At 40.8% G+C, this 27,453-nt stretch overlaps 2 protein-coding genes across 3 annotated transcripts; one reads left to right on the forward strand and one right to left on the reverse strand.

The window, feature by feature from the left end:
- Positions 1–1,436: 1,436 nt before the first annotated feature.
- Positions 1,437–13,617, forward strand: srpx2 (sushi-repeat containing protein X-linked 2). 2 transcript variants are annotated; one of them, XM_066715058.1, is made up of 11 exons: positions 1,437–1,647; positions 1,955–2,091; positions 7,698–7,778; positions 7,883–8,074; positions 8,812–8,988; positions 9,819–9,945; positions 10,287–10,408; positions 11,088–11,267; positions 11,598–11,731; positions 12,015–12,136; positions 12,572–13,617. In XM_066715058.1, exons 2-11 carry the CDS (start codon positions 2,022–2,024, stop codon positions 12,750–12,752), a joined length of 1,386 nt encoding a protein of 461 aa, XP_066571155.1. In that variant the 5' UTR covers positions 1,437–1,647; positions 1,955–2,021; the 3' UTR covers positions 12,753–13,617. The 2 variants fall into 2 exon arrangements, with proteins under 2 accessions (XP_066571155.1, XP_066571156.1); XM_066715059.1 differs by having other exon boundaries at positions 2,014–2,091.
- Positions 13,187–27,304, reverse strand: sytl4 (synaptotagmin-like 4). Its single transcript, XM_066715057.1, has 17 exons — positions 26,983–27,304; positions 22,538–23,007; positions 21,819–22,034; positions 21,509–21,618; positions 20,326–20,452; positions 19,815–19,949; positions 19,633–19,726; positions 18,779–18,854; positions 18,581–18,687; positions 18,218–18,310; positions 17,592–17,770; positions 16,951–17,053; positions 16,430–16,591; positions 16,182–16,281; positions 15,932–16,040; positions 15,056–15,264; positions 13,187–14,662 (listed from the first exon to the last, which is right to left on the reverse strand). The coding sequence occupies exons 2-17, from the start codon at positions 22,654–22,656 to the stop codon at positions 14,523–14,525; spliced, it is 2,079 nt and encodes a 692-aa protein (XP_066571154.1). The 5' UTR covers positions 22,657–23,007; positions 26,983–27,304; the 3' UTR covers positions 13,187–14,522.
- Positions 27,305–27,453: the final 149 nt, after the last annotated feature.

Consider the following 27,453-nt stretch of genomic DNA (forward strand, 5'->3'; position numbering starts at 1 on the left):
ATGGTATTGATTTTGCTGGTTGAGCTTGTTATACGGTCCAATGATCCACACCTAATAACAAACAAGATGACACTGAAATTGTCTGCTAGGATTAAGATTAAGAATAATTTTAAAGAACATCTCCCACAGCTATTTTTTTATTTTTTTATTGTTTATGCTGGTTAATATCAGTGAAAGTTTGGTGTAGTGTAATTTAGGTAAGAAGTGGTATCAATCAGTATGCCTGTAATATAATTCAAAAGCAGGCAGTAAGTTGGGATATATTATAAGTATATAATATATACATATAAGTATATTATTATGCTATAAAAGATCATAAAGTATAAATAGCCCCCACAAGTAATTAAGCTGTTTTTGCATCATAACCTCTTTATGATATGCTAATATGAGCCCATTAAGGAAAAGACTAATTGTTGTACAGAAGAACAGCCAAAAAGTGTCAAAGAGCATGCCGGAGCAAAAACTGTCATACAAGGACAAAACAATATCATTAAAAAAAGGTTATATGGTAGCTTATAGAGTACCAGCATTACATAATAAATTAGATACAACCTTGTGTTTTTGCTTGAGTCATGACTGTTTTTTATTCCCTGGACCACTTCTATGACTATAGCTGTAACCATGTTCCCAAGTCAAAACTTGTAAATTGGGTTAGGAGTATTAATACAGGCCTCAGTGTGTGACAGTGTGTGATAGCAGGTAGGTTAGTGTCCCTACTACTATATATTTTAGCATGTGTCTGTACCTTCACATGCGGTGATATAGGTTGCAATTTAGTCATTATAGTGTATGGGTTACAATCTGTTCTTGTATCAGCAAGACCTATTGTCAGATTGTGTCCAATCACAGCTACCCTTGAAACGATGGCTAAACTGTTGCTATGATTAAAATCAAATCTAGTGTCATAAAAGAAACATGAACAGTAATGCAAACAAACTCATAAATAAATACTGCAATTTATACTGGGCATAACAGTAACTACCAGAAAAAGGTTGCATAAGATTTCCAAGTGTCTGTGTTTTTGTCAGGTAACATTAGAAGTAGTGACTGCACTACATCTAATGTAACCTGACAAAAACACAGACACCTGGTTATTTATCTATGAGAAGAATACTCAAAATATAACCCAAATGTGACACATATAACACAATATGTGACTAAAGAGTGGCATCTGATTACTATATATACTTTAAATCACACACAACTTCACTATGATGTACTTTACCAATACCGGCTTGTGTTACACATTACTCTGTTGAGAAAACATTGGTGTCAAAGTTGGCTGAATTTCACATAAGAAGTATAATGATCTTGGTTGTTTCTAGTTGAAATCCCCCACATTGTCTTCAAAACATTGGCCACACGTGGGTTAGCCTCTGCCGTTTGTGATATCAAGTAAAACGTTTTTCCATGTAACCCAGTTGTTGAGTTAAACCCTCAGTTGCATACTTTCCTTTGCCTCAGTAACTCCCCCGAGCTCCTGGTAGTTTAAAACCCGGGCCGGAGTGGGTGCCGAAACATTAGCTGCAGATGCAGGACGACTAACATCACGGTCATCCGCGGCGCTGAGCTCAGACTGCACAGGAAATCTGCCCATTTCTTACAGGCTGTCGGCTGCGCTTATTCGCCTCTCAGCGAAACAAAAAGGTAACATGCACATTATTCTTATTGTGGGCTACAAATTGGATACTTTATTGTAACAGATAGCCTAAAAGTAAATCAAATGTGTCAATATAGGGGTTGTAGTGATTTCGGTCTAGTATACCTTTATAACTCCACTAGTGAGTTTTTGTAAACGCATTAACACTGTGTTAGGTCTCTCCCTCTCTTTAAATAGCTTTTGATAGTCATGCTACATTGTCAACATCAGGATTGGTGTAATGATCAATGCAGGTAATAATCAGTCTCCATGATGGTTTGTACGTGTTGATACGTTTTCCTCTGCGTTTCTTAGATATTGGTCACTTTGTGGACGTGAAGGCGTGTATAATCGGTGTTTAATCCTAATCGCAGTGACTGAGATGACCCGGGGGATTCTGCTGCTTCTTGAACTGTGCGCTGTGGCGGAGGTGATCGGATTCACCAGTGAAGGTAAGAGACGCGTCTTTCACCGGCGGATTATCCAGTGAAGTTGTGGGTGTGTTGGGCCAACACAACGTTGTTAATATTGTTAGCTGGGACCTCACTTGGACGCCTGAAGCGAGGGAACGCAGCTGATGTTTGTGTTGTTTCTGTGCCATTGATTTTGTCATCACATGCGATGAATACAGCTTTTGTGCTCCAATTACTGCATTGGAAACACATTACAAACATGGTCTTGTAATACCACATTATTATTATTATTATTATTATTATTATTATTATTATTATTATTATTAATATGCTGATGTTTACACTGCTACCTGGCAATACACCAGTAGTCGAGATTCTTAATTAGCATACTTAAACTCACACAGCTCGGCACAGCTTGTTTTCTAGGATGTGAAACTTATTCAGAGGTATGGAATACTGTTAATGGGAATATAACACATTTTTAGTGAAACATTTTCCTTGTAGTCACTGTCTTGGGAAATGCCTACATGGTACATGGTTTATACAGTCTTTTAACTAGGAAAAACCACCGTCACCACAGCTAAAGTTTTTGGATTAAAAACAGCTGTTGGGAGTCAATCTGCTGCTGGGACACACAAATCACTTGGACTTGTCCTTCATTTCTGTTTGTGCATAGCTATCTATTTAACTGCCAGTTGATTTTAATTCAGTGGCTAAAACTGCTTCACTTTACACATCATTAAAATGGTTCAATATATATCATTGAACATTAGCTTGCAATGAACAGAGACAAAGTGACTTGAGCCCCCAGTGAAAATGACCCATCTCCTATAAAATTACTGTAATGGGACTCTGTTCATTCGGCATTTCCTCATGTTCCCTCTGAACAGCATTTGTTCCCTAATGGGATTTATAGACCTAATAAAGTTGGTCAAAATCCTCACCATAATATAATTAACACCAGCTTACATAAGATGAACATAGCCTGTTGATTTTAATTTAAACAGAATCTACAATTATTAGAAAGTATTAGGCCCTCTTCCTTAGTTTGAAAAGTTCTCACCCTCTGTGGCCCATGATGTATAACTAATTCTGTCAACCTCTCCCCAGGTTTACAGATACTCGCAAAATATGCATTAAGGAAGATGAGACTAGTGTACAGAATTTAGAAAAAACTCAGCTTGTAGCAGTATGCTCTTTACATGTAGCTTAATGTACAGGCTGTGAATAAACAAGCCCAGAATCATCATTAGCTTATTGAGTGCTCTGATTTGTGTAAACATTCAACTAGCTTACGTGTTGTGTAATGTGTTGGGCCTGTTCTTCCAAGTACAGTATAATCCATATTGTAAGTAAGAGGTCGGTATGTTGTACAATATTCCTCTGAGATGTTTTGTAGATGACTTCCACTGTGCTTCATCTTACAAGGAACACGTCTGCTTATGTTCACCTCATTTACATTTAAACCTGCAACATTTTCCCCCATTACTTTCAAGAAGGACCCCAAAAATACAAAGACTTTTTCTTGAAGAAGCTTTTACACAATAGAAGAAAGATAAACTGTTGCATATTCCAGCCACCCACTTAAAACAGCAATCACTGTAATCATTAGCAATTATGTAGGGGTAGTTTGCAACTTAGAAAATGCCTTAATACAAATCGCTTGAGACTTTTGAATCTATAAATACCTCTGATAATAAGTTCAAAGTCCCTGATTTAGTCTCTAGGGTACGATGGTCTTGGTAAACCAAAATGACAGGATGAAAAAGAAGAACTAAACATTTAGATATTCTACTCTTAAACTGAAGATTAATCCCCATGCTGAAAATAACCAAGGAAACTATACACTCTTTAATTATTCAGTACTGAAAACAATAAGATGGAATGGAAGCAAGGTTGTCTAACAGGGTGGTGACAAATGTCAGTTTAGATCTAAATAAAACATACATACTGTATTATAATTCTGTTTTTATATGTTAACGATATTGTACCAGAAAGATCTAAGGGAAATGGTATAGTTATTTTACAAGTGTCTCCATTTAAGTGCATCTGTGCTGTGCTTAAAATCAGGATGCAGCTCCACATATCTTTTAAAAAACTTCCATTTGTTAGTCATTAAGGCCAAGATTTGGCATACATCCAAAATTCATTCGTCTTTCTTATTTTGTCTGCTTTCGCAATACTTTGGGTAATATAGTTTAGATAAACAGACACACAGACAAACAAGTCTTTCTGTGTTTTGTTTTGGTCAAGACTTACTGCACGTTCCTCAAACAAAATTAAAATATTTTGTAGATTATGAGTTTTGCGTTTTTTGTTACCAAATTATGAAATTCTCTCCCCTTCGAAAATAGAGAGGATATTTCCCTATTTATTTTTAGACAAATATTTAAAAACGTACATTTTGTTTTACCAATCCCTTCCCCTCCAAAGATGCAATCAGAGGCATTAATGGAGAGAATCTTTCTATCGCAGAAAATGATTAATAATAATAAACTAGTGCTAAACTTTAACATAATTGGAAAAGAAATAAGAACTTGAATAATACTTAGGCAATATTCTGTTTATTTATAGAATTTGCTTTTCACTTAGTGGAACATTAATGCAAATGGAATTTAGTGCTGTTAGTGTTTTTTCCGTTCTTGTTAACATTATGAAAACTTGAGAAAATGTGTACAAGTAGTAAAATCCTGTGGAAAATCTTATCTCCTTTTGCAAGTCCTACTGAAAGTAGATGAATTGCATTTTTCTGTGTTCTTTTTTTCTTCGTCTTATTCTGTGCATTCAATTGTTTGAATTATGTCTTTACTAATTGCTTTACACTTGAGTAATAACTTCTGCTAAGTGAAGAAAGATCTCAGGGAACAGAGACGATTACTGACACACCTGTTTTAAGAGCTCCTGTGATGGTCACCTAATACATGTTCTTGTACCGCCATAATTGTGTGTGAACTTATTCTAAACACCTGAAATTGCAGGATTCGTGTACACCAGCTATGGCAAATCATTCATTTGACCAAGCCACCCAAATCACCCCCATTTAGCAGTATCTCGAGGAGTATTTCTTAGAGCATAAAAAATAGGTATGTCAATAAAAAGAATCCGATTTTTTTGTAATGCAAAGTAGCAACTAAATCCTGGAGAATAGTGGTTTTCTACTATTGTTCTGCTCATGGGTTACCAGTGACTTCCTTGCATGCATATAGGTTTTGATTTGAACATGGATTAGTATGTGTTCCTGTGAGTTTCTGAATTTGATTTGATAGTTTGTCTATGATTGTTTATTAAAGCCTGTGTATTGTATGTTTTGAAAGGGGCTGATTGTGTGAAAAATGACAGTTAATGTCATTGAGGCACAGTCTTTTTTTCCTTTCCCAAACCAGACATACACTGTTTTGATATTTGAGTTTAGGGGGTGCTGATTAAGGGGCAGTGATGAATTGGCAAAAGAATGTGGTCAGGTTAACCATCAGCGTTGGACTATAAATATCTGGACTTCAGAATTATTTCCTGTTGTGGTCTGTTTTTGTTTCTGCAGTCCTTTTGTAATAGTTTCATATCCTACAAAACAAACAAATAAATATCAAGCTGTTTTTATTTTTGGGTCTGCAAAAGGACATCTGGGAACAATGCTGGATCAATGGCATGCAGTTTTGGCATTCATCCTCTTGATGATTTCCTTTAAGCAATTTAACCTGCAGTGTACAATTCTAATATAAGAAAAACAGGAGACCTAAATAACACCATCAAACATAGTCCAAAAATAGGATCTACCGTACATATGCACTGTGAATTGGAGAGCTGGTGATTGTTAGCACCAATGTGTTATATTGTCGACCTTGTGAATAGCACCTGGGTTATTTGTGAAATGTTTTGTTGCTTTAGAGCAAGGCCAGCTTAGCATAGTTATCTATAGGCATCATGGCCACATGATTGACAGCTAATGCTCTGAAAGTCCTGTCATCATGGTAATCACACATTATTCAGGTAGAACACAGAGCAGACAGCAGACAGGAAAAAAGTCCCAGCTTTGATCTTTCTGCAGACTATGTCACAGTCTCGGTATTTTACAACCCATTCCTGAGAATGCGGTGGCAGACCTATCTTTGGTTACATCATTTTTTCTAGCAAAGAGCCCTGTTTTGATTTAGTAATGAAGATACATTTTAATGTACCAGAAAATCCCAGTGTGTTAGTTTGCCATGATTACACATTCGATGGAAATCAGCTGCATTGATTTAAAGATTGTTTCCATGTCATCATTAGCGGATTTGTTTTGTGATCATTGAGGATATTTCAATAACATTTAGTTAAAAGTACTTGCTTCTTGCAAGTATTACATACAACCTTGTTCTCAATTGAGATTTTTTTTTAACATTCTTGCTGGCTTGTCTAGACTTGTTGAAGGCCTTTTTGTACCTTTTGTGAATGTATTGGCCATTCCTGTTGATCTGCTCCTGGCTTTGGTCTCTGTTGTCCTTTCCAGGGTATTAGCTTAGACCTGTCTCTGTTGGGGTTCCCTGAGTTTTGAATGTGCCAGAGGCATTTGAGAAGAGAGAAATAGACTAAGCAGATTAAGTTTGTATGCTTCATAAAAATAAATCTTGTTGGAAAAGGTCTACCAAGTAGCTAGAATACAGCCACAATGATACTGACTATTCTAAAGCATATGCTTTCTGATATTGTTTTTCTAATTGCAGTATTGACCACAGTAAAAAAGAGCTGCGAAGCACAGCTGGAGTTCCCAAAAAAAAAAAAAACCTGGCAGCAAAGTTTTTGACTTTCCTTCTAACATTTGTTAGCAGGATATGCTCCTTTTAGTATTCTGCTCACTTACGAGTACTTGGACTCCTTGAATAAACCACAATTGGTGGAAAAGTAACAGTGGGCGTGATGGATCTGCTGGGATGCGGCTTTGGAAAAAAGACCGGGATTGAATTTGTTACATTAAAGCTGCTATATGCTGATGATAAAGCAGTTAAGTGAAATTCCATCTGTCTGTATTGGGGCCCTGACTCACTCTCACTTCAGGGACTGGCGTGGAAAATTCCAGGTCATACTTAATAGGGAAATCATTTCTGTTTTTGAGAATATAGCATTCTCAGCTCAATGGGGGTGGGGGTGGGGGTGGGGTGGGGTCTAGCCGGTCCTACTAAGCAGTTTCCATGCAGGCAACTGTGGTGAACTCTCATCGCTCCACCGTCACATATCCCAATGCTCCACTGTTTCCTGTTCACTCTGTAGTGGAAAGGACTGACCAAAGACTGAGAAAACTATACACATAAAACTGGACTCAGACTTTTAAATAGTTGGGGTTGTCAAGAAAGAAGCCAGAAGCCTTCTGACTTAAGCTTTTACTTCACAATATTATTATTATTATTATTATTATTATTATTATTATTTTTATTATTATTATTATTATTATTATTATTAATAATAATAATAATAATAATAATAATAATAATAATAATAATCAAACTGTAAACAGTTAATGGATAACTTGATAAAATAATTATGTATTGTATCTAATCGAGTTTCCTGCAGGATTGCTTTAATGAGAAATAATGATTTGGTCCCTGAGGTCTTGCCCAAGATGATTCCACAGCTTTGAGAGGAAGAAAGTTGATGATTTTGTGGATTTTCAGATTCTGGGAACACAGAGCAGAGCAACTACAATGAAGTCGTGCCAGAAGTTGTAGACGACACCCCTCAACTGGACTATAAGAGTAAGTTAGGAGCCTGCAGCGCAGAAGATTGAATGTATGTGGTAAACCCCTTGTCTACTGATTTGTGTCTTCTTGGCTAAGACTTCTCTGTGCATGTGCCTCAGATCCGCGATGGTGTAACCTCCTGACAGTCTCCAATGGGGAGACCTCCTGTTTCTCCCCCCGTGGTGGTAACTACCGCAGCACCCTGGGGACACGCTGCGAGCTGTCATGTGACCGGGGCTACCGGCTGCTGGGGCGAATGACACTGACATGTATGCCCAACCGGCGCTGGTCAGGGACTGCCTATTGTCGCCGTAAGTACTCCACAACTTCTGATGCAGGGTGGCCAGGCAGGAGAGGCTTGAATAGAGTAGAATATAGATTATAGAATAGAACTAGGCATATAAAACTGTGATTGATTATACAGACCATTTTTGCGTTTGACTATTTAAAGTACAGTTTCCCAGTCATGCTCTGGGGGATCTGACGTAAAGATTTGGTGTCTGTCACTGAGCAAGAAGTCAAATCAGGCTTGGGAAAAGCCCTTGAAATGGCCCCTGTACAACAGCCGAACAGTAGTGAGGTCATTTCCCTGCTGTTTTATAAACAATGCTCTCTTATTTTCAACAACACGCCACTACGCTTCAGACAAGACTCGGTACTTTTTGCACCTTCAAGTTTTCACTTTTTTTTAATGATATTTAAAGCTAGCAAGCATTCTGTAGTCATATTAATGTTTTTTTTTTGTATGTCTGATGTTTTACACTGACATATTTGGAAATCAAATGCAATGACTGCATTTTTTTTTTTTTGCTGGTGAATCATCATATTAACAGAACTCTAAAGGGAATTCCACCAACACCAGATAATAATAACAATTTGTAATTTCCGCTGAAGTCCAAGTTTTACTTTGCACAAATCACAAGTTACAGGTAACAAGTATAATGTTTTGTTTAGGCTATAGCTGAACTTCCACAATTGCATAACACCCCTAATTATACGAAAAATCTTGGTTGACTGCATCTCAGTTGTGCTGTCCTGTGTTCCCCAGAGATCCGATGCCATGTGTTGCCCTTGATATACCATGGCACCTACAGCTGCTCCAATGGTGTGGCAGTGGACTCTCGCTGTGATTACACATGTGCCCCTGGGTACCAAATAGAGGGTGACCGCTCTAGAACCTGTCTGGAGTCAGGGCGCTGGACTGGATCTGAGCCCACCTGCACAGGTATGCCAGAATCCTGGTGCACAGGGATCTCCCAGAACTTCCACAGTGTGGGAGCAGGCAATAAAAAGTGGGGGTTCATTGTGTTTAGAAACCAAAATCTCTTTTTTCCCAGCATGCCATTTATTTACTGTGGTATTACCTAACTTAAATGCTTCTGAGCTGGCTACTACGTTTTAAAATTGGACTGAAATATAGATATTGTGAGTTACATTAACGTGGGGGTAAATATTCTTCACAAACTTGTTTAAAATATATTTCAAGCATATTAATTTAGTAGTGCAGAGTTTAGTTTTAATTGTTTAGACACAATACAAAAAGATGACAGAATAATCTATGAACAGACCATCTACCAAATAATTCATTAATTTGCAGTTTCTCTGTGCAGTTTCATTCTAAAATCTTCCTCTACATAGTAAATTCATATCTTGCAACACCTTGCACTTGTACTCAACACAGAACTGATGATCCTGGCGCAGCTTTCCCAAGCAGCGTGTCCTTTCAGCAGTGTTTGGCTCGGGCCCAGATCCTCCGAGGCTTTATTCCAAATCTTCAAAGTTTCCTTCCGTGAATAAGTTTAGATTTGATTTTATGAGCCGCTTAGGCCATGGGCTATATCCCAAACAGGAAGACAAATTCTGTATTTCCAAAGATTGATAACAATGTGCCTTCTGATATTGAGTTATTCCTTCAAGCTAAAGCTGACAAAAGCCTCACAGCATTCGTTGGAAGCACTATTGTTTTTAAATTTGAAGTACCAACAGAAGTTTCTAATTAGAGCACTCCATGTTATCTAAAATCCTACAAACTCCCGTACAAACCTTGTGTTTCAGATAATGAGCCTCCAAAGATAAAGTGCCCCATGTCACGTGTGAAAGTGGCTGAGCCAGACAAACTGACGGCAAAGGTTTCCTGGGACCCACCTATCGTCAAGGACACAGCTGACCCCACACTGATTGAGTAAGACTGGGCTAGGGAGGGGAGGGAGCAAGGTTCCAGTGACAGAATCTGTGGTCACCATTTTACTTTATTTACAAACCACAATATGCAGGGAGGCAGGGCTAAATAATTTTTCCTAGAGAGATGGAAGCATCCAATACCAATTTCCATTCATATCCTCCCATATTCAGTTTCTTGCATTGAAAGAGAATATCTCTCCCAATCCAAGACTTATTTGCTGAAATACCTTCCTTCTATGCAGGACATTTATATTTTATATAAGTTTGCATGTCAAAGAAACTTTAATATCCAATTGTTCTGGAGGGGAGATAGTTAATTTGTTCACTTGCTTTCTTCTGCAGCATCTCTCTTGTGGGTCCGCAGCCGGGCTCTGAATTCAAAGAGGGAATTCACATAATCCGATACAGAGTGTATGACCAGGCCAGAAACAGAGCTTTCTGCAAGTTCATTGTGCGGGTTGAAGGTAAAGGACAGCATTCACATCTTTCTGTAAAAAAGTACAACTATAACAAGATCTCTTGTGCTCACAGTGTGTCATATTGAAGTATTGGGGTAGTTCACTCTCGTTTTGTTATGTAATCTTCTTCTTTAAAGATTTATACATATGTTTTTTTTAATTAAAACTATCTTCAGCCTTTTCTTCAAAGGTTTAATGAACCACCACTGTAAGAAAATCAAAACATTTCCCCTGGTGCGGTTCCAATATAAAATCCAGGGTTGTAACTTCAGGAAATTCTTCTGGGATATCCCAGAGCCAGGAAATTCAATCATCCTGCAGCAAAATAAACCTGAGAAATCTAATAAGGTTCTGCAGGAATCCAGGTTGGGGTCCTGAGGCTATGAAATAAAAGGGCAGAGAAGAAACTGGGGGGGAAATAAATAAAAAGCAGAGGAGAGGGTTTTTGAAAGAATATTTTTTCAAATGGCAGTTTTGTAGCTTGTATTGTGTAGATTAGTTTGATGAAATATTTAACTTGTAGATAAACAATAAACAATTTTGAAAAGGTCTGCAAGTCTGTGAATTTTTCTTTGCAGTTTTCCCATTACCATGCATTAGCGTGATTTGCTTGCTTATGCTTAGGATAATAATCCACAAAATCAATAAACTATTGTGATTTTGCAATGCATGGCCTCTGTTCCAGTGAGGAGATGCCCAGTTCTCAAGCCTCCACTCCATGGCTACCTCACCTGCTCCTCGGATGGGAACAACTACGGCGCCACGTGTGAATACGCATGTGAGGGGGGGTACGAGAGGAGGGGGGCGCCGACCCGAGTGTGTCAGTTCAGCCGCAGCTGGTCCGGATCTCCTCCAGTCTGCGTCAGTGAGTATCCTTTTCTTCTCCCTCTGCAATGTTGAAATCTTAAGGGTGACAAGCAGATCATAAGGTGCAGCAAATCCCATGATTAATGAATGGCTGTGTTAAAAGGAGTTGGTTGGTTTTGCTTTAATGTAGTGTACGCAGCGCTGGATGCGATTGGTAACATCCCATAAACCATAATACCCAGATTCTGCACACTACTTATATAATGTGCTAACTAGGCTTAAAATCTGCACCCTTCCAAACGTTTTACTCCAAAGCGTCTCGATAGTGATGTCTGATGCTCTTCCTTGGGGTAGTGGGCAGCAACCTGACCGCTGTCTGTATTTCCAGTGGTGGAGATAAATACAGACGTGAACACTGCCGCCGCTCTGCTGGACCAGTTCTATGAGAAGAGGAGGCTGCTCATCGTGTCCACACCAGACAATGCCGACCAGTACTACAAACTGCAGAACATCATGCTACAGGTCAGGCCCATGATGCCTTATCCTGCCAGTACCCTCTAGTTTTACCTGCCAGGGGCTATAAGTTAGTTACACAAATCCTTCATTTCAATAAAGAAAAAGGGTCTATATGATTGGTGTCTAAATGAACATAGTTGTCACAGCTGCCCAAATTGCAGGCATTTCCAGTAGTCTATTCAATATCACAGAATAAACAACTGCCAGGAAGAAAAAAAAGCATGTATTCGTGCCAGTATGAGTACCGACAGGCTCCAGTGATGTGAGTGTTGTGGCCACTGTATTGTAGAGAGCGGGCTGTGGGCTGGACCTGCGGCAAGTGACCGTCATCGAGCTGCTGGGGCTGCCCCCACGAGAGGTGGGCCGAATTAAGGACCGGCGCCTCAACTCCGAGGCCATTGAGCAACTCAGGTATTATGTTTTCACTTCCTCTTTTCACATCAGACTTACCTGGCCTGCCATGTAGAAGAAGAAGGTCAAAGAGGGCAGGGGAGGTGTATTATTAAAAGCTTGAAAGAGGTTGGGTAAGTGATGGCTGAAACACAATGGCACGTGCCGATATCTGAGGAAGTCAGGCTATGATGATGCAGATTAGAGGTTTCTTGATTAACAAATCTGAAATGTTTCCTAAAATAATTAAATGAATAAGTATATTCATATTGAAATGGAAAACTGTTGTCTTATTTGTAGGTGTCAGGTTTGAAAGCCATTTCAATGTTCAGTATTCAGTTTCAGATCTGGTGACTGTGTGGTAGCTCAGAGAGTCAAGGTTGAGAGGCAGTATTCCTTTTTGCAGTGTTGTTCTAGAGATGTGACATTGCAGTGGGCTGTATCTCCGATTTCCAGGCAGGCGCTGCGGATCTCCAGAGCTTACTTCACCATGGTCTTGCTGGACAAACAGGGCATTGACCGCGAGCGTTTCATCAGCCCCACCACCTCGGACGAGCTCTACTCCTTCATCGATGATTACCTGTTGGACGAGGAGGAGCGCGAGCGCCTGGAGAAATACAGGGACTATTGTGACTGAGCAGATACCAGAGGAAACTCTCCAGTCAGCCTCGTCCTGTGGTAGAGCTATTAATGAAACCATCAAAGGCTCTGTCATGGAGACCAAGGCTCAGATTCTCCAGGAAGAGTGCACCCTGGGGTGCACATCAGACTGTGGCAGAAAATTATGAAGAGGTAAAAAGCATTTATTCACTGCTTGTGACCCCTCTTGTGGCTATGGGGAACCCTTTTCCAAGTCATTACTTTTGTTAAAGTTTCACTCCTTCCCCCAGTTTAACAGACTTATCAAATCTAAAAACAGAATTGTAATGCTGATTTAAAGCAGGAAATGGGGAGTCTGGCCAGGTCATTTTATGATAACAATATTGTTATGATATCTGATCCTGAGGGAATCTGTCCAGAAATTTCTGAGAACCCCTGAATCCCAGTAAAAATCAAAACTGCAAAGCCCAGTGTAATTAAATATATATTTATTAAATCCTTATGATTAATATAGATAACAGATAAAAAACAGTCCTGCCACCTACATCACACTCCACTTTCCTGCTGCATGAGAAGAGTGTTGAAAGGAAATCTGTGTCAATAGTCAGCCCATGCACAGCTCATCAAATTCTATTTCAGGAACCCAGATAATGAATTTAACACCAGCATAAATTGCTAAATAAAGGCCTTCCAGATTATAATCTTTGCCATTTTGGCAATTAAGAAACCTGTAATGACACATGGAAAGCAGTAACCGTAAGATGTGTGGCTAGGCAATGTCGGCACCACACAGACATCTACAGATGCTTTTCCTTTTTTGCCCTCTTTGTGTGTAAACTGAGGAAGCTTTTCATCACCTTTCCATCTCTATGTGCTCTTAACAAATAAAAGACAAAACTAAACTGTGATTTACTTGATTATACAGATCCCATTAACATTGAATATTTTTTTGTAACAAAGTGAAATTAAACGCAGACAATTTTAGTAATAATGGCATGGAAGAAAGCAGCTTTCCAGCTGAATACAGTGCAGTATACAAGGCAACCTCTGGAATGTTATTTGAACACTTTAATATAAAAAAATAACAAATCCCAGAGATAATATCAATTGACTTCTGGATTATACTGGCATCCCCCCCGGTCATATTAAAAGGGGATTCTTCCGAGAAAGCAAAAACTGCTGTGGGAGCAATTCACAGTTTTAGAGCAAAACAGCAGTGTTATGTATGTGTGTGTGTTATATATAATTTTTTTAAGTCAGCAGTTTCCACTGTTCCTTTCAAGATTTTAAACAAAATTCCTATACAAAGGATGAAGGCCAATCCCCACCAACATTTTAAAACATTTAAATACACACACACTTACATACGAGACTCTTTGGTGCTGCAGTTGATTGTGGAATATATGTATTTTCTTTTTAAATACATTAAAGCTTCTGGAGTCTTCTATCCAAAATCCACAGATCTTTTTTTTAATCTAGTCATTCATGTTTTTTTTTTCCTGATCTAGCTTCATGTTCTTTATGAATAACCAGGCAAAGGTATTCATGTATAAGTATGTACACACAGATATACAATTAATAGGAATACTTACTATAAGGTACATTTGGCACTGTAAATAATGTGTAATTTGTAGCTCTATAGAAGAAATATGAACAGTTAAGTGCAGCAAGATGAACTCTAAAGGATGAGAGCCGCAAGGCAATATAAATGAAAGGAAAGCCAATAAAATACAATGACAGGATCTACTTCGGACCTTTCCCACAGATAGGTCCTGCCCTTCTGCTTCTGGTTGTCCGGGTGTCCTTCTCATTTGTTTTTCCCCATGGTGCAGCGTAGCAGGAGAGTGCCCTCTGCCCACGAGTCAGGGTACTGCATCATCTTCTGCCACAGGCACACTTCCTCCCCCGATGAGTCCATCCAGTCTACAGCCACTCCTTTGTGCAGCCCTGACAAGGCAGACAAACACAGCCTTCAGTGCTGCTGATGGTTGAACAATTATCAAAATAAATCTAGGCAGAGAAAACTATCGGCCATTTAGCCAGAGAAAAACTGATCTACTTTTTTAATTCGCTGCTGGATTGGTAAAGGACAACCCTTAACTGCCTCCTTGTGTCAAGAGCACAACCTTGGCTATCCTTTAATGGCGCTTATTATCCTTACGTACCGGTATACACCTCTGAAGCAGTGTCAGGAAGCCTTGAGTCTGACAGTAAATGGGGAGGACAAATCTGCACCACTGTGGCCTCCTTACCCATGCCAACAAAAGCATCAGAAATGCACTGTGACCTTTCATGAGTGCCAGGGAGGGGTCGAATCAGGATACCAGGGTGGCTCCTCACCTGTGCCTGTGCTCAGTCTGATGCCCCCCAGGAAGTCATTGCTGGACATGGCCTCCCTGTCCCACACGGTCAGCTCCAGACACATGTTCTTCAGATCCTCCAGGCTCAGGTCCTTGTACACAAAAGTGTGGTCGTAGTGTGGGTTTAGAGTCTTTTTCACCACTTGGGTCTTCCTCTTGGTCAGCTTGGTCCTCGATGGCAGTAGGTACCTAAACAATGGGCAGAGAGCAATAAGAGAGGATTATGGGATACAATACTTTCCAGTGTACTTAATATCCCAAGTTGATTTCCTGTCCCATTTTAATTGTACTTGTCAAAATAGGAATGGCACTATACACATGGACTGCATCAATACAGCTGCTCTTTATTTACATCTGTGAAATGAAGGCAGTGTAAGGGTTTGAATTATTAATAACGTACTCTTATCTGTCCTCCTGGTTTTCCACACACAGAACTTCCTAAGTCGACTATCTGACGCTTGTTGATGATATCATCATTGCGCTGTTACCTTAATAACTTGACCATTTTATAAAAAAAATATATATACATCTTCTACAGATGTGTTCAGCCTTCAACTTTCAAATATGTGTAATAAGGCTTTATTTTATTAATTGAAATGGGCCTGAAAGTCGACCTGGGAATTTTTGTATTCTACAGAAATCACTCCTAGAGCTGGAGCAGCCGGACATGCCTGGTTGTTGCATTTATTTTCACAATATCTTCATGAGTTTGATTATGTATGACAGTTTAGCGTTTTAGAAAAGTATGTATTTTGGGATAGTCAGTGACTGTTCAGTGACTTTCTCTATAGACTCCAGCTCAGACAGGCTGGTGCAGGGACCCGAATCGAGGGGAAGGCGGGAGTACTGCTCTCACCCTTTTACAAAGGAGTCTGACGAGTCTCCCGCCTTCATAGCTGTCAGGTTCTTGGCCTCTTTGATCAAGACATGCAGGTCCCCACCTTCTTCCTTCTTCTTCTTCTTGACTGGAAAAAATACAGCAGCAGCACTAAAAACCTTGACAGGATGATCTATAATTTTATTTGAAGCTGATCTGTGTCAGAAATCGCAAGCTGAAAGGAAGTCAGCCTATCGGGACACTGAGCTTCCTCCCTGGACAAGCTTACCTTTAGCCTTGTCTGCGGGTGGATTGTTTGGAGTGATGTACTTGAGGGAGATGACAAGCTCTCCTTTGTACTGAGCGTAGGTCCCAGATTGAGCCTTAACCTTAAACAATGAGAGAATTCATCAACACTTGTAAATTTTATTACAAAGCTACAATTTTTCTTAATGTTAATTTGCTTCTCATGCAAAACGCATGCCTGTTTACCCACAATGCCCAGTGTACACTTTTTGGGGTTTAAGGATGTCTTACCTTCCCTTGGAGAGCTATGCACTCCTCTGGCGCCTCACTGAAGTTTCTGCTGTCCAGAGGGAGCTCCACCTCACCCAGAAAGACATTCCGTCCAAACCTGTCATAGTGCCACACTGAGAGCTGCAGGGAACGCATGAGCAGCTGGGAAAGGCTGATGTTGTACTGGAAGCACAAGCAAACATAGGGTAGTGAGGTGTGAGCAGCAGGCATCTGGTTCAGCCTCCACCTCATAGAGGATACAGATCTGCATATTGCAAACATTACATCATAAAAAATAAGCATTTCAAGCATCCTTATGCATAATGAAGCAGAGAGGAATACTTTATGGGCCATTTAAGCAACAAAGCAATTTCTTTAATGTGATACAAAGATGCAGAAATAGAAAGAACATATTGACAGTTGACTGAAGATGGGAGGATTTTAGCTACTTGATGGCCAACTGGAAAGTCTAAGCTCTGTGATGAAGTCTCAGCCTCAGTTCCAACCATTTCATAGATTTTCCCTCTGAGGTCAGTCATTACCTTGAGTGTCTGGTTGTAGGAGGGATTAGTGGTGTTGCGTTTGATGGCAGTTTTTTTCTTGCTCTGGCGAGACGTGTCTGGGAGCAGGTAGCTCTTCACATAACTGCAACAGAAGGAAACGCAAGAACAACTACAGTGAGGTCCCTTACGCTATCAAGAGAGGGTCCCATTATGGAAAGCTAAATCAGCTTTATTTAAAAGTTCATAGCAACAATACTGGTAAAGATGTCTGAAAGAGAAAGGTTGAAGGTGGGTGAGCAGAAACAGATTCCAAGCTTGGACTAAAAGGATAAACTGTGAACAGAAGGAGATTTTTTCTAAATTGCCAAGGGTGGTTAAAAACATTGCTACAACTATTTCAATGACATGCCACCTTTAAATTCTCCTCATCTTGGTAACCGTATAACACATTTCACTGAAAAGAGAAATGACAGGAATGCTACTTAAACTCCAGCTCTTGATGGCTGGAGTTTCCCCTTCTACTCTGTAATTGCAAGCAGGAAAATAAAGCTGTACAAGCCACCTCAGAAGAAACGGAAGAGGCTGGTTTAAATGAGGTGTCCTTGTTCTTCAAAGAAGGTAATTAGGCTTAAATTTGAGCTCCGTGTGAGCGGGTGTCCGTCTGGGCTTGTCAGACTCACGGGTTGCACCGTTTCCTGGCAGAGTCCCCCAGGGCTAGGTCTCGGCACTCTTTAATCAAGACAGCCAGGCTCTGCTCCTGCTCGTCATAGCTCAGCTTGAACACGATGTCTCCGCTGACCACAGCGCTGTCGTAGTCCCCTGCCTCGCTGTACACGCTCATCATGCTGCCCATGGTGCTCTGCAATCACAGCACACAGCTCTCACAGGATAGCCTAGGACACTGTTCACACTTTCACTCCCTAACGGTACAGCTGGAGTGAAAATGGCGTCCTTGCAAGAAGGGGACAAACTTAATTTTGATCTATAAGGGCGTGAACTCTTAAGGTTTGGTTACACTGATTCTCAATGGGGACACTCACAGGGGTTTGTCCATGGTGTGTATGCCTCTACTAGTAAGAGGTTTATTGAACCAGAAACAGCAGTTCTACAGACCTTTGGCAGGTGCTACTCTGGTCCTGGAGGGCTAACATCATTCATGCTTTACAGATGCAACATTCAGGGAAATGGAGAACAGAAGCTCGTACTAAAAGCACAGAAACGGTCCATCTCCATCATCCAGTGGACAACTGGAAGACGCTGTAGTTCTCTAGGACCAGGGCTGAAGATGCCTGATCTGGAGACTTACCCTGGAACCTGCACTGTGAAGGCTATAGGTACTTTTTGAAGACATCCTGTGGATCTCCACCAGATTGTCTATGTCCTCCTCCTCCTCCTCGTCCTGCAACAGCAAACAAACACTATCTTGACATTCAGTGCAGAAATACAGCTACGATTTCTTTATTTTCTTTTTGAACACCACAGACACCAAAAAGGCACATCCCCAACATTCTGCAAATAATGCCCTGATGTGATTTCATATAGGATTTCATACAGACTTAAACAGGCAATCTAGAGAGAACAGTGAAAGATGATCCTCATTTTTTTTTTACTGATGGGAGAAAAACATTTTAGATTAACCCTCTTGGGCCTTGGTAATATGATAACATACCTGGACATTGAGGCCTGGGACTGATTTACTGCGATCCCCCATAGATGTTCCTTTGACCTGAATAGAGTTTTCACGCACATCAAATACAGAGGTCGGTCTGCTGTACTCTGGAAAATATATTAACACATTTAATATACAGATCCAGACACAGAGTGACTGAAAAATAAATAAATACATAAAATAGATCCCGAGTCTGACCTGATGTCTTCAGTGTTCTTCTTGTGCTTTTCTTGAACAAAACATTGTCCTCATCAGCAGGTCGTGCTGAAGGATCCTAAACCATGGCGGAAAAATAAGGCTTTTCAGGTGTACTCTATAACTGAATGTTGAATGTTGTAAAGGTCTCTGTGATAATTGCAAAGGTGATCACCCAGCTAAATGGGTGAGAAGACCTATATCAGCAGTCCCCACGTCAGGAGTTTCAGAACACACCAAGACCTAATATTACAGGTACCAAAATAAGTTTTAATTTCTGATTCTAAAAATAAACCATAACCTACTTCAGCAACTAATCCAAACTAATTATATACAACAAATTTGGCTGGTTTCACAGACCTCCATTAGCACTAGTCTGGGACTACTACTTAAATAACATTGGGTGGTCCATGTCTAGAGCTAATTTGGGTCTGTGAAACCCTTCTTTACTGTTAACATGTATCCTAAGCACATGTAAAAGGCAAAATGTAAATGTTGGGCTGGGCTAGCTACAGATATAAGGTGTGAAGTAGATTGAAGGCTATATTATGGTCAGGCTTAATTAGGCAGGCCTTTGAAGTAAGGCATGATGCTGGGGTGACATTTGAGTGTGATAGTTCTGCTTTTGGCACATTTATGACTAAAATGAAGGTGGGGTTCAAACATTCAGATGAGGGTTAGGGTTACAATTCCCACCATAGAAAGACTTCTGTGTCAGGATTACATGGACATACTAAGATTTTGTAAATGGTGGTGCTGTATCTCAGGGGTGGGTATCTCAAAGTTAGGCTATTGGCAGACAAAAAGGCTTCTGATCCTGCATTCAACTGATCTATTACTATTCTAGCTGTGCTTACTGGATCTGTGTCCTCTGGTGGGATGTGGACAGTGGACACACTGGACCCCATGGGGCTTGACTCCACGGTCAACCCTGGCTCTGCCGAGTCCTTCCTACCAAACGAAACAAAACCAGCAGTGTGTCAGACAGGAGCGGGGGGCTGGAGCTATCTAAAGAGAGCGTCATCCTGGGCACTCTTACCGCTGCAGGACTGGTGTCAATCGGGAGGACTCGGTGTCTGTCCTGGAGCTGCTCAGGCTGACCTTGTCCATTGACTCTGTGTCACTGCGCTGCCGCTCCTGCACCTCGGAGGGCCTGGAGGCCTCGGGAGGGGGTCTGCAAAACACGTTCCATACTTTTAGCTTTTAAAACACTAAAGTTGGATTGATTCTTATTCTGTGTACAACAGTGCCCCCTGCTGCATAGATTTCCAGGGAGCGACTGATGAACAATTTTAGCTATTTCACTCCCCAAATAAATAAACAGCTAACTAACCAGCTAATTTAACAAACTCAAAAAATATTCTTATATCCAAGCCTTACTTGAAAGGTAATCACCAAGACCTGTCCTTGACTGAATAAGTGAATGCCTCCTTTTTGTGTGTTTAACACAATTATGTATTTTGCCAAATCTTAACAATAAGATATATTAAATGGATACATAGACCTGCAGGATCATATATACCCACAGCTCTAGATAGTGGCTGTCTCACCCTTCGTCCATGGCCAGCAGGTCTCTGAATCTGGGACTGGGTACAGGGGCAGTAGCAGTGAAAGGAGGGCCTGGGTTCAGCTCGGTAGACTGTAGCAGAACCTCCCCTATTGTCTCACGCTTCTTGACTGCGAAAGAAAAAAATCATGTCATGCCAAGAACATCATCACAGTCTAGTTCAGTGCTTCCCAATCTTTGGCTGGGTCTTTTTCCAAATCCTATAGCACACAGCAGGTGACAATCAAAATGTTGATTATTATTTAGGTTTGTTCAGTTTTATCCATTTACGAAGTGAATATTTTGATGTTCATGTCTGAATGCACACCAATGTGCCATTTCTAGGGCTAGACAGAATCTGTGGATTTGTTTCAGATTTTGCGGGACTCTTACTTAAATTCTGCATAAATGAATATATTGAATTGAATGTTCTTCTATAGAGAAATACAGATGGCAAGTGAGATTTAAAGTGTTCTAACACAGCGTCTGCTTCCAACAGTAGGCAATGGTGTGCTGACAGAAGGTACAAAAAGTAATCCCTGTCTTTATAGAAATCACATGGAAATTATCGAGCAAGATCGCTTGCATTTTGGTGGATATGGATTTTTTGCTGGCATCATCTTTGTTATGCTTCCTTTTCCCAATCAATTTGACATTGTAGGTTATTTTATTTTAACCCTCAGACAGAGATACATCTGCGATACATGAGTGCTGTACCTCACATCAAAACATGAAATGAAATTGTCATAGCAATGAAATACAACTGTCAAACCAATGACCTCTATGAACCTGGATGTATGAAGTGTATGAATCTGTACTGTTTTATGGATTCATTTTATTGTGTTTATATAATAATTTTGTGCGATTATGATATTACTTTTGTTATTGTTGTTGTGTGACAGATGGAAATATTTTAACTGTGCATCATTTTAATAATTTCAATCTACAGGAATTCAACTTTTAAGATATTGTTCGCACTCTGGGAATCCATCTGGCCCTAGTGATGACACACTGGTTGGGAAATACTGCGCTAATTCATTCATATTAACCAAGCTTCCAATTTTCATAAAGAGAAGCAATACACTTTTATAAATTTACTACTTTGGTGTAAATGAGGCCATCTCTCATTCTCGGGTGCTTCGTTTTCACCTCATCACACCCCTCCGGTATGCATTTCCTTTACGTACTTAGGGATCTCCTCCTCAGTGAGGCTCGCACCAGGTCGTGGCCGGGGGCGTTGAGAAAGCGATTGATGCGCTGGTCATAAAACCAGTCTCCGGTATTCTTCTTCAGCTCTCTGGACATAAATAAATGAAAAAAAGGACAAATGGGTTTTCATCTTCCCATCTTAAAATGTGAAACATTAACTACCAGGATACTAACTCCATTCAAAAGCATCCTTGCCTAAAATGTCTATGTGCCAACATGGGGGGAGAAAAGGAATCGATTTATAAATAAAGTGCACAAGTGAGGTGGATTATTAGTCTGAGGACTTACGCTTCTTTGGCGCAGACGCTGCACACCCAGGATCCATTGGGACAGACGGTCCTGCATTCTCGGCACACTCTGTGGTTGCAGCTCCGACACTGACTGACACTGACACTCAGCCTGCCCAGGGGCTCCTGGCAGCGCCCACACGTACGCTCGCTGTAGTTCTTGCTGCTGCGCTTGGCGCCCTTTCTCCGGATTTCCAGGAGCTCCGTTTTCAGCCTTCTGCGGGTGACAGAAGTACACGTTTCACCATGACATCCAAAAGAAATAGGTTATCGATATTTGGACAAAGATGTTCTGACGCTGAACATTATCTTTCAAAGTAAGGCAATATCTATATCATCGATTATACTTTTGAAATAACTCCCAATCCCTACCCTCAGGGCCCCACTATCCTTGGCCTCGAGTTGTAGCCATAATTTGCTAACAACAATTTTATTATTTTCGCTCTGCAACTATAGGAGATTTCAAGTTATCAATAAAACATTCATAAGTGACTTGAAACTCACAACTGATTGGAAGCTGAGAACAAACTGATAAGGTAAACAATTCGTTAGTTAGAGTAACCAAGAGCTTAGATTTAAGGAAAACAAGATGACAGTGGATTCCTGCAGATTAAGATGGCACTGTTTTAATTGGACTGTGTTAAATGGTGAATGGTGCAACAGTCGCTACAGGATGTTTCTTGGGGAGCTGAGGGTGCAATCTCTCCTCCAAGTTCTCACCGCACACGCTGCTCCTCCACCCTACGCAGCTCCTCATCACGTCGCAACACCTCCAGGATCAGCTCCCGCTCCGCCTCCGTCAGGAACGTCACATTGATGACCTCTGACCCCTGCCACATTCTAAACACAATGACCAGGAGGCCAAAGCCACACAAAAAAGTAAAAGTAATAAAATAAAAACTAAAACAATGTGATGGTCCCTCAAAAGAAGGTAGTGACCAACAGCAGTAGATCTGTTGTTTTGGTGGAGATGATATTAAAATAATAAAAATTGAGTAAAATATGCAGTTCTGTGCTGAAGTCACTATGTAACCAGCATTACTTATAAAAAAATAAATACAATAAAAGGATCAAACAGAAACAGCGAGCAGGTAAGAAGGAACTGTCCAGCTGTCCTTCCGACTCTCTGTCTGGGAAGCTGTCCTTGTCACTCCAGGCTGCTCTCCTGTGCGTCTCCTCCTCACAGAGCTCTGCAAACACGCACATTCATCGGTGTAAAAAACGATGCCAACGTGTGGTAAGAAGAACTGTTTTAAGTACGATATAAATGTATACGAACATCAGCAAATCACCATGCATGATAAAGCTTGAGAGGCAAAAACAGCCCCTGCTGGACATCCACTAACACTAGGCCGTCCTTCCTCCCCTTAGACAGGTACCAGAAGGTTGACATGTAAATTATACATTTATAACCAGAGACAGGAGGAAGCCACCAAGTTCAGAGTTAATTTGTGTTGCTATTTAGAATGCACAACAGGGATGGGGCTTGAGTACTGCTGGAGAAAACATATTTGGTATAATCTGCATTATATTAGAGACTGCTGACAGAGGGAAAATGCTTTCCTGACACTGGCACTTCAAAGTAAGCCGCAAACTGCATTTTAAGAAGGAAAAAATCTGTGAGGAGCCCAGTGTGAGCCATTGTTTTTCTAAACAGGCATTGCTCCCTGCTGTGAACTAGCAGATTTACAATCCCAGCCTGCTTTGCAGCCTCTAACATGGAGCGTGCGAGTTGGAACACTGCCCTTCGTTATTTCGTGCATGGGGACAGCAGGGCTCTTCTGTCTGCCTGTCAGAGCCCCTTCGCACATCTCTGCTTGAATTTTGTAATTAAGACGGTTCTGAAATGCTCTGCTAGGCTGCTGCGATAAAGGGCTCCAGTCAGCCGAGCTCTATCATTGAGGCAAGCTCTGTGAAGAACTGCACGACTGGGGCTCCTACAGTGTTGCATTTTTATGAGCATTTTTCATCACCTTCACCCACTCTGCACAGAACAGGCCTAACCACACCGCTGATATGCTGTACTGAAAGCACTTTTGTGGAACAAACAACAAAAATATGGCTTTACAAAAAGGCAAATGTGAAATTCCTTTTAAAACCAATCCTTTTGAGTGGAGTCTGTATTGTGCACCTTTGTATTGGTTTACTTTGTTTTTGTTTATTTAAAAATGGATGAGGGGGGTTGTAGATTGAGAATACAAATAACAACCAAGCCAAAATGGTAAAGCTTCATTGGGGCTTCCAGGTAGTGCCAAAAAGACAATTTCCAAAATGCAAAGGACAATTAGGGGAAAATATTTGTGTTAATCTCGTCTCTTGACTCGGCTGCACAATGACATTTAAATTGTAGAATAACTACAGAATTACATTTCAGAAGAAGAGATTACAGGGGGTACCCACAGAGAATAATCTCACGTCATCACTGAAACTGACAAGACACGAGAATTGTTTCTTGCTCTATTTGTTCCTAAACCTGATCAGGATCCTTTGTAGATTAAAGTCAACAAAGTCAGTGACATTATCTGTCAAGCAGGAAGGTCAGATACTGCATATTTAACATTGGAAAAAAACAACATCAGTTTGTATCAGTGTCCCCACCCTTTAAGGACACACAGCTCTGGGTGGAGCTCTGTGGTTAGTCCATTTATTAGCACATGGCATTTAGAAACTGTCCCAGTATCGCTGCTGCAGGACAAACCCTGCAAACAAGTCCTTGGGCTCACCTGATTGCCCGGGAACCAAATCCCAAAGAAAAAATTAACCCTGTGTTCACTTTGATACACTTCAAAAGAATTTCCCTGATAACAACTTTCCCACCACTTTTGCATTCAGAAACATGTATTGTTAACAACCGAAATCATTTTAAAAGAGTCCATGGTATAGATATATTTATTTATTAATTAATTATTCTTCAAGGTGCTTAGTATATTACCAATATGTCTACAACACACAAATGATGACAGCCTCGTTATTTTGGGATCTTTATCTGGGATAAAACAGGAAACTAATGACAGCACCACAAATACACTACAACTATGTCTAGATTGGTACACCGATCAGCCATAACATTATGACCACTGACAGGTGAAGTGAATAACACTGATAATCTCGTTATCATGGCACCTGTCAGTGGGTGGGATATATTAGGCAGCAAGTGAACATTTTGTCCTCAAAGTTGATGTGTTAGAAGCCGGAAAAATGGGCAAGCGTAAGGATCTGAGCGACTTTGACAAGGGCCAAATTGTGATGGCTAGATGACTGGGTCAGAGCATCTCCAAAACTGCAGCTCTTGTGGGGTGTTCCCGGTCTGCAGTGGTCAGTACCTATCAAAAGTGGTCCAAGGAAGGAAAAGAGGTGAACCTGCGACAGGGTCATGGGCGGCCAAGGCTCATTGATGCACGTGGGGAGCGAAGGCTGGCCCGTGTGGTCCGATCCAACAGACGAGCTACTATAGCTCAAATTGCTGAAAAAGTGAATGCTGGTTCTGATAGAAAGGTGTCAGAACACACAGTGCATCGCAGTTTGTTGCGTATGGGGCTGCGTATCCGCAGACCAGTCAGGGTGCCCATGCTGACCCCTGCCCACTGCCGAAAGCGCCTACAATGGGCACGTGAGCATCAGAACTGGACCACGGAGCAATGGAAGAAGGTGGCCTGGTGTGATGAATCACGAGTTCAAGATGTTGACTTGGCCTCCAAATTCCCCAGATCTCAATCCAATCGAGCACCTGTGGGATGTGCTGGACAAACAAGTCCGATCCATGGAAGCCCCACCTCTCAACTTACAGGACTTAAAGGATCTGCTGCTAACGTCTTGGTGCCAGATACCACAGCACACCTTCAGAGGTCTAGTGGAGTCCATGCCTCGACGGGTCAGGGCTGTTTTGGCGGCAAAAGGGGGACCTACACAATATTAGGCAGGTGGTCATAATGTTATGGCTGATTGGTGTATTTCTGATGATTATCTGAAAGACATTTGCTTTCAACACTATTTTAACTTGTAAATCGCACACAGTGCTTTATAGGGGTGTCCATTCTTCACAGGAGAATGTTTCAAACTGATGTGTGCATTAATGTTAAAAATAAATCTGATTAATGAATGCACAATGAATGAGTGATCAAGGAATTTCACACACTGACATCCAACATGATGTACGAAAGAGCTGTTGAGATGCTATAGCTTTAAATACATCATAAACATCAATGACACACTAAGGACAATTTTTGTTGCTGAAATCAAGCAGTAAAAATGTAATCCTTTTATCTTGCCACAAGAACCATGTACTCCCACAGTGTCTAATTAAATTTGAACTGGAAGGCACCTGCCAGTTTAGGTCACAGATGCTTCTTGCCTGCACTGCTGCCCTAATGAGTCACTGTATCCGTGAAATCCCATTTATTCTTTGGAAAGTTCTCATTTCCTGTTCATGTTCTGGAATGTCTGCCTTGTTTTGCTGTAATGGTGCAAACTGCAGTCTTGCTTTAAAAAGCACACCAAGACCACCTGCCGAAGGCCTTCATGGACAGTTTCCCTACAGACCCTCAGAAATGGCTTGTAGGTAGGCTAGAAGACTTCAACCCAGTCACACAGTTAAAGATCTGTCACAACAGGAGAGGATGAGCAATACTGAGTAACAGTCCCCTGAACTCTGAGGCTCTTAAAAATCCCAGGCATCCTTCGATTCAGCTTAATCCACGTTTATTTTTATTTTCTTCACTTATTGCAGTTTCTCAGCAGACATCATAATGCTTAAATCAGTACTGTTAACAAATGGGCGATACATTATTGCAGCAATAACTTGCACGGCATCGGTGTAAACAATGCACAACGTTTGAACTATCCGCATATTTATGAAAATACATTTCAAATACACTTGTACGCTAGACGTTTGCAAATATCAAATGGAAAACTGAGATCAACGAGTACCGTTATTAATTGAAAAATAACATACTTGTTCACGATTCCAACAGAAGTTTCACAACAGATTAAACATATTTTAAAAATCCAATGATGGACATCCCGGTTTTGAGAAAACAATGTTTGTATCCTGTTAACGCCCAAACTAAACCTTGTGTGCTCATCTTCAATACACCAACTCAAGTTTATTATGAAATCTAAGCACTTGCATTTAATAACAAGAAGTAAAAGTGGACGAAAATGCTTACGTGTTCTGTGGGTGCAGGTGTTACACTGCGTCCTGAAGTTGTTTCTCGGTTTCCTGCAGAACAAACACAGTCGACTCGAGCCAGCTGGACTGTGGCAAGAGATCCCTTCTCCCGGAAGACGCGCACACTTTTTTGGGAAGCGTGGGGGCTGAACTTCTTTTCTGTGACTTCAGGCTGAAGTCTAGGTCGCGCTCATGTGGCGCAGGTTTCCGCAGTTCTGCGCAGATCTGCAGAACTCCAGCGATCCCATTGGTGGAGCAGCGCAGAACTGCGGAAATCTGCGCCACACGAACGCGACTTGATATTTTAAAGGAACCGCTACTCGCGTACATTGCAACAGGTGCGCTTGTTCTGCATCGCTTCCTTGTACAGTCAAAAACTATTGAATATTAACACATATCGATTTAAATCATGACCACTATTATTTATTAAGCTTATGAATTATTACTCAGTTTAACCACGGAATACCCC

Source organism: Amia ocellicauda, chromosome 10 (genome assembly GCF_036373705.1).
Source record: "Amia ocellicauda isolate fAmiCal2 chromosome 10, fAmiCal2.hap1, whole genome shotgun sequence".
Taxonomy (NCBI): Eukaryota; Metazoa; Chordata; class Actinopteri; order Amiiformes; family Amiidae; genus Amia; species Amia ocellicauda.

What these genes read in the sequence shown, in the direction of transcription:
- sytl4 (XM_066715057.1), bottom strand. Translation starts at nt 22,656, where the DNA reads ATGTGGCAGGGGTCAGAGGTCATCAATGTGACGTTCCTGACGGAGGCG. An exon ending in CTGCTGGCCATGGACGAAGG is followed by an intron (nt 19,950 to 20,325) that starts GTGAGACAGCCA and finishes CGTGTTTTGCAG; the next exon opens with ACCCCCTCCCGAGGCCTCCA. An exon ending in TTCACAGTGCAGGTTCCAGG is followed by an intron (nt 17,771 to 18,217) that starts GTAAGTCTCCAG and finishes CTGTGATTGCAG; the next exon opens with AGCACCATGGGCAGCATGAT.
- srpx2 (XM_066715058.1), top strand. Translation starts at nt 2,022, where the DNA reads ATGACCCGGGGGATTCTGCTGCTTCTTGAACTGTGCGCTGTGGCGGAG. An exon ending in GCTGACCCCACACTGATTGA is followed by an intron (nt 9,946 to 10,286) that starts GTAAGACTGGGC and finishes TTTCTTCTGCAG; the next exon opens with CATCTCTCTTGTGGGTCCGC. An exon ending in ATCTCCTCCAGTCTGCGTCA is followed by an intron (nt 11,268 to 11,597) that starts GTGAGTATCCTT and finishes CTGTATTTCCAG; the next exon opens with TGGTGGAGATAAATACAGAC.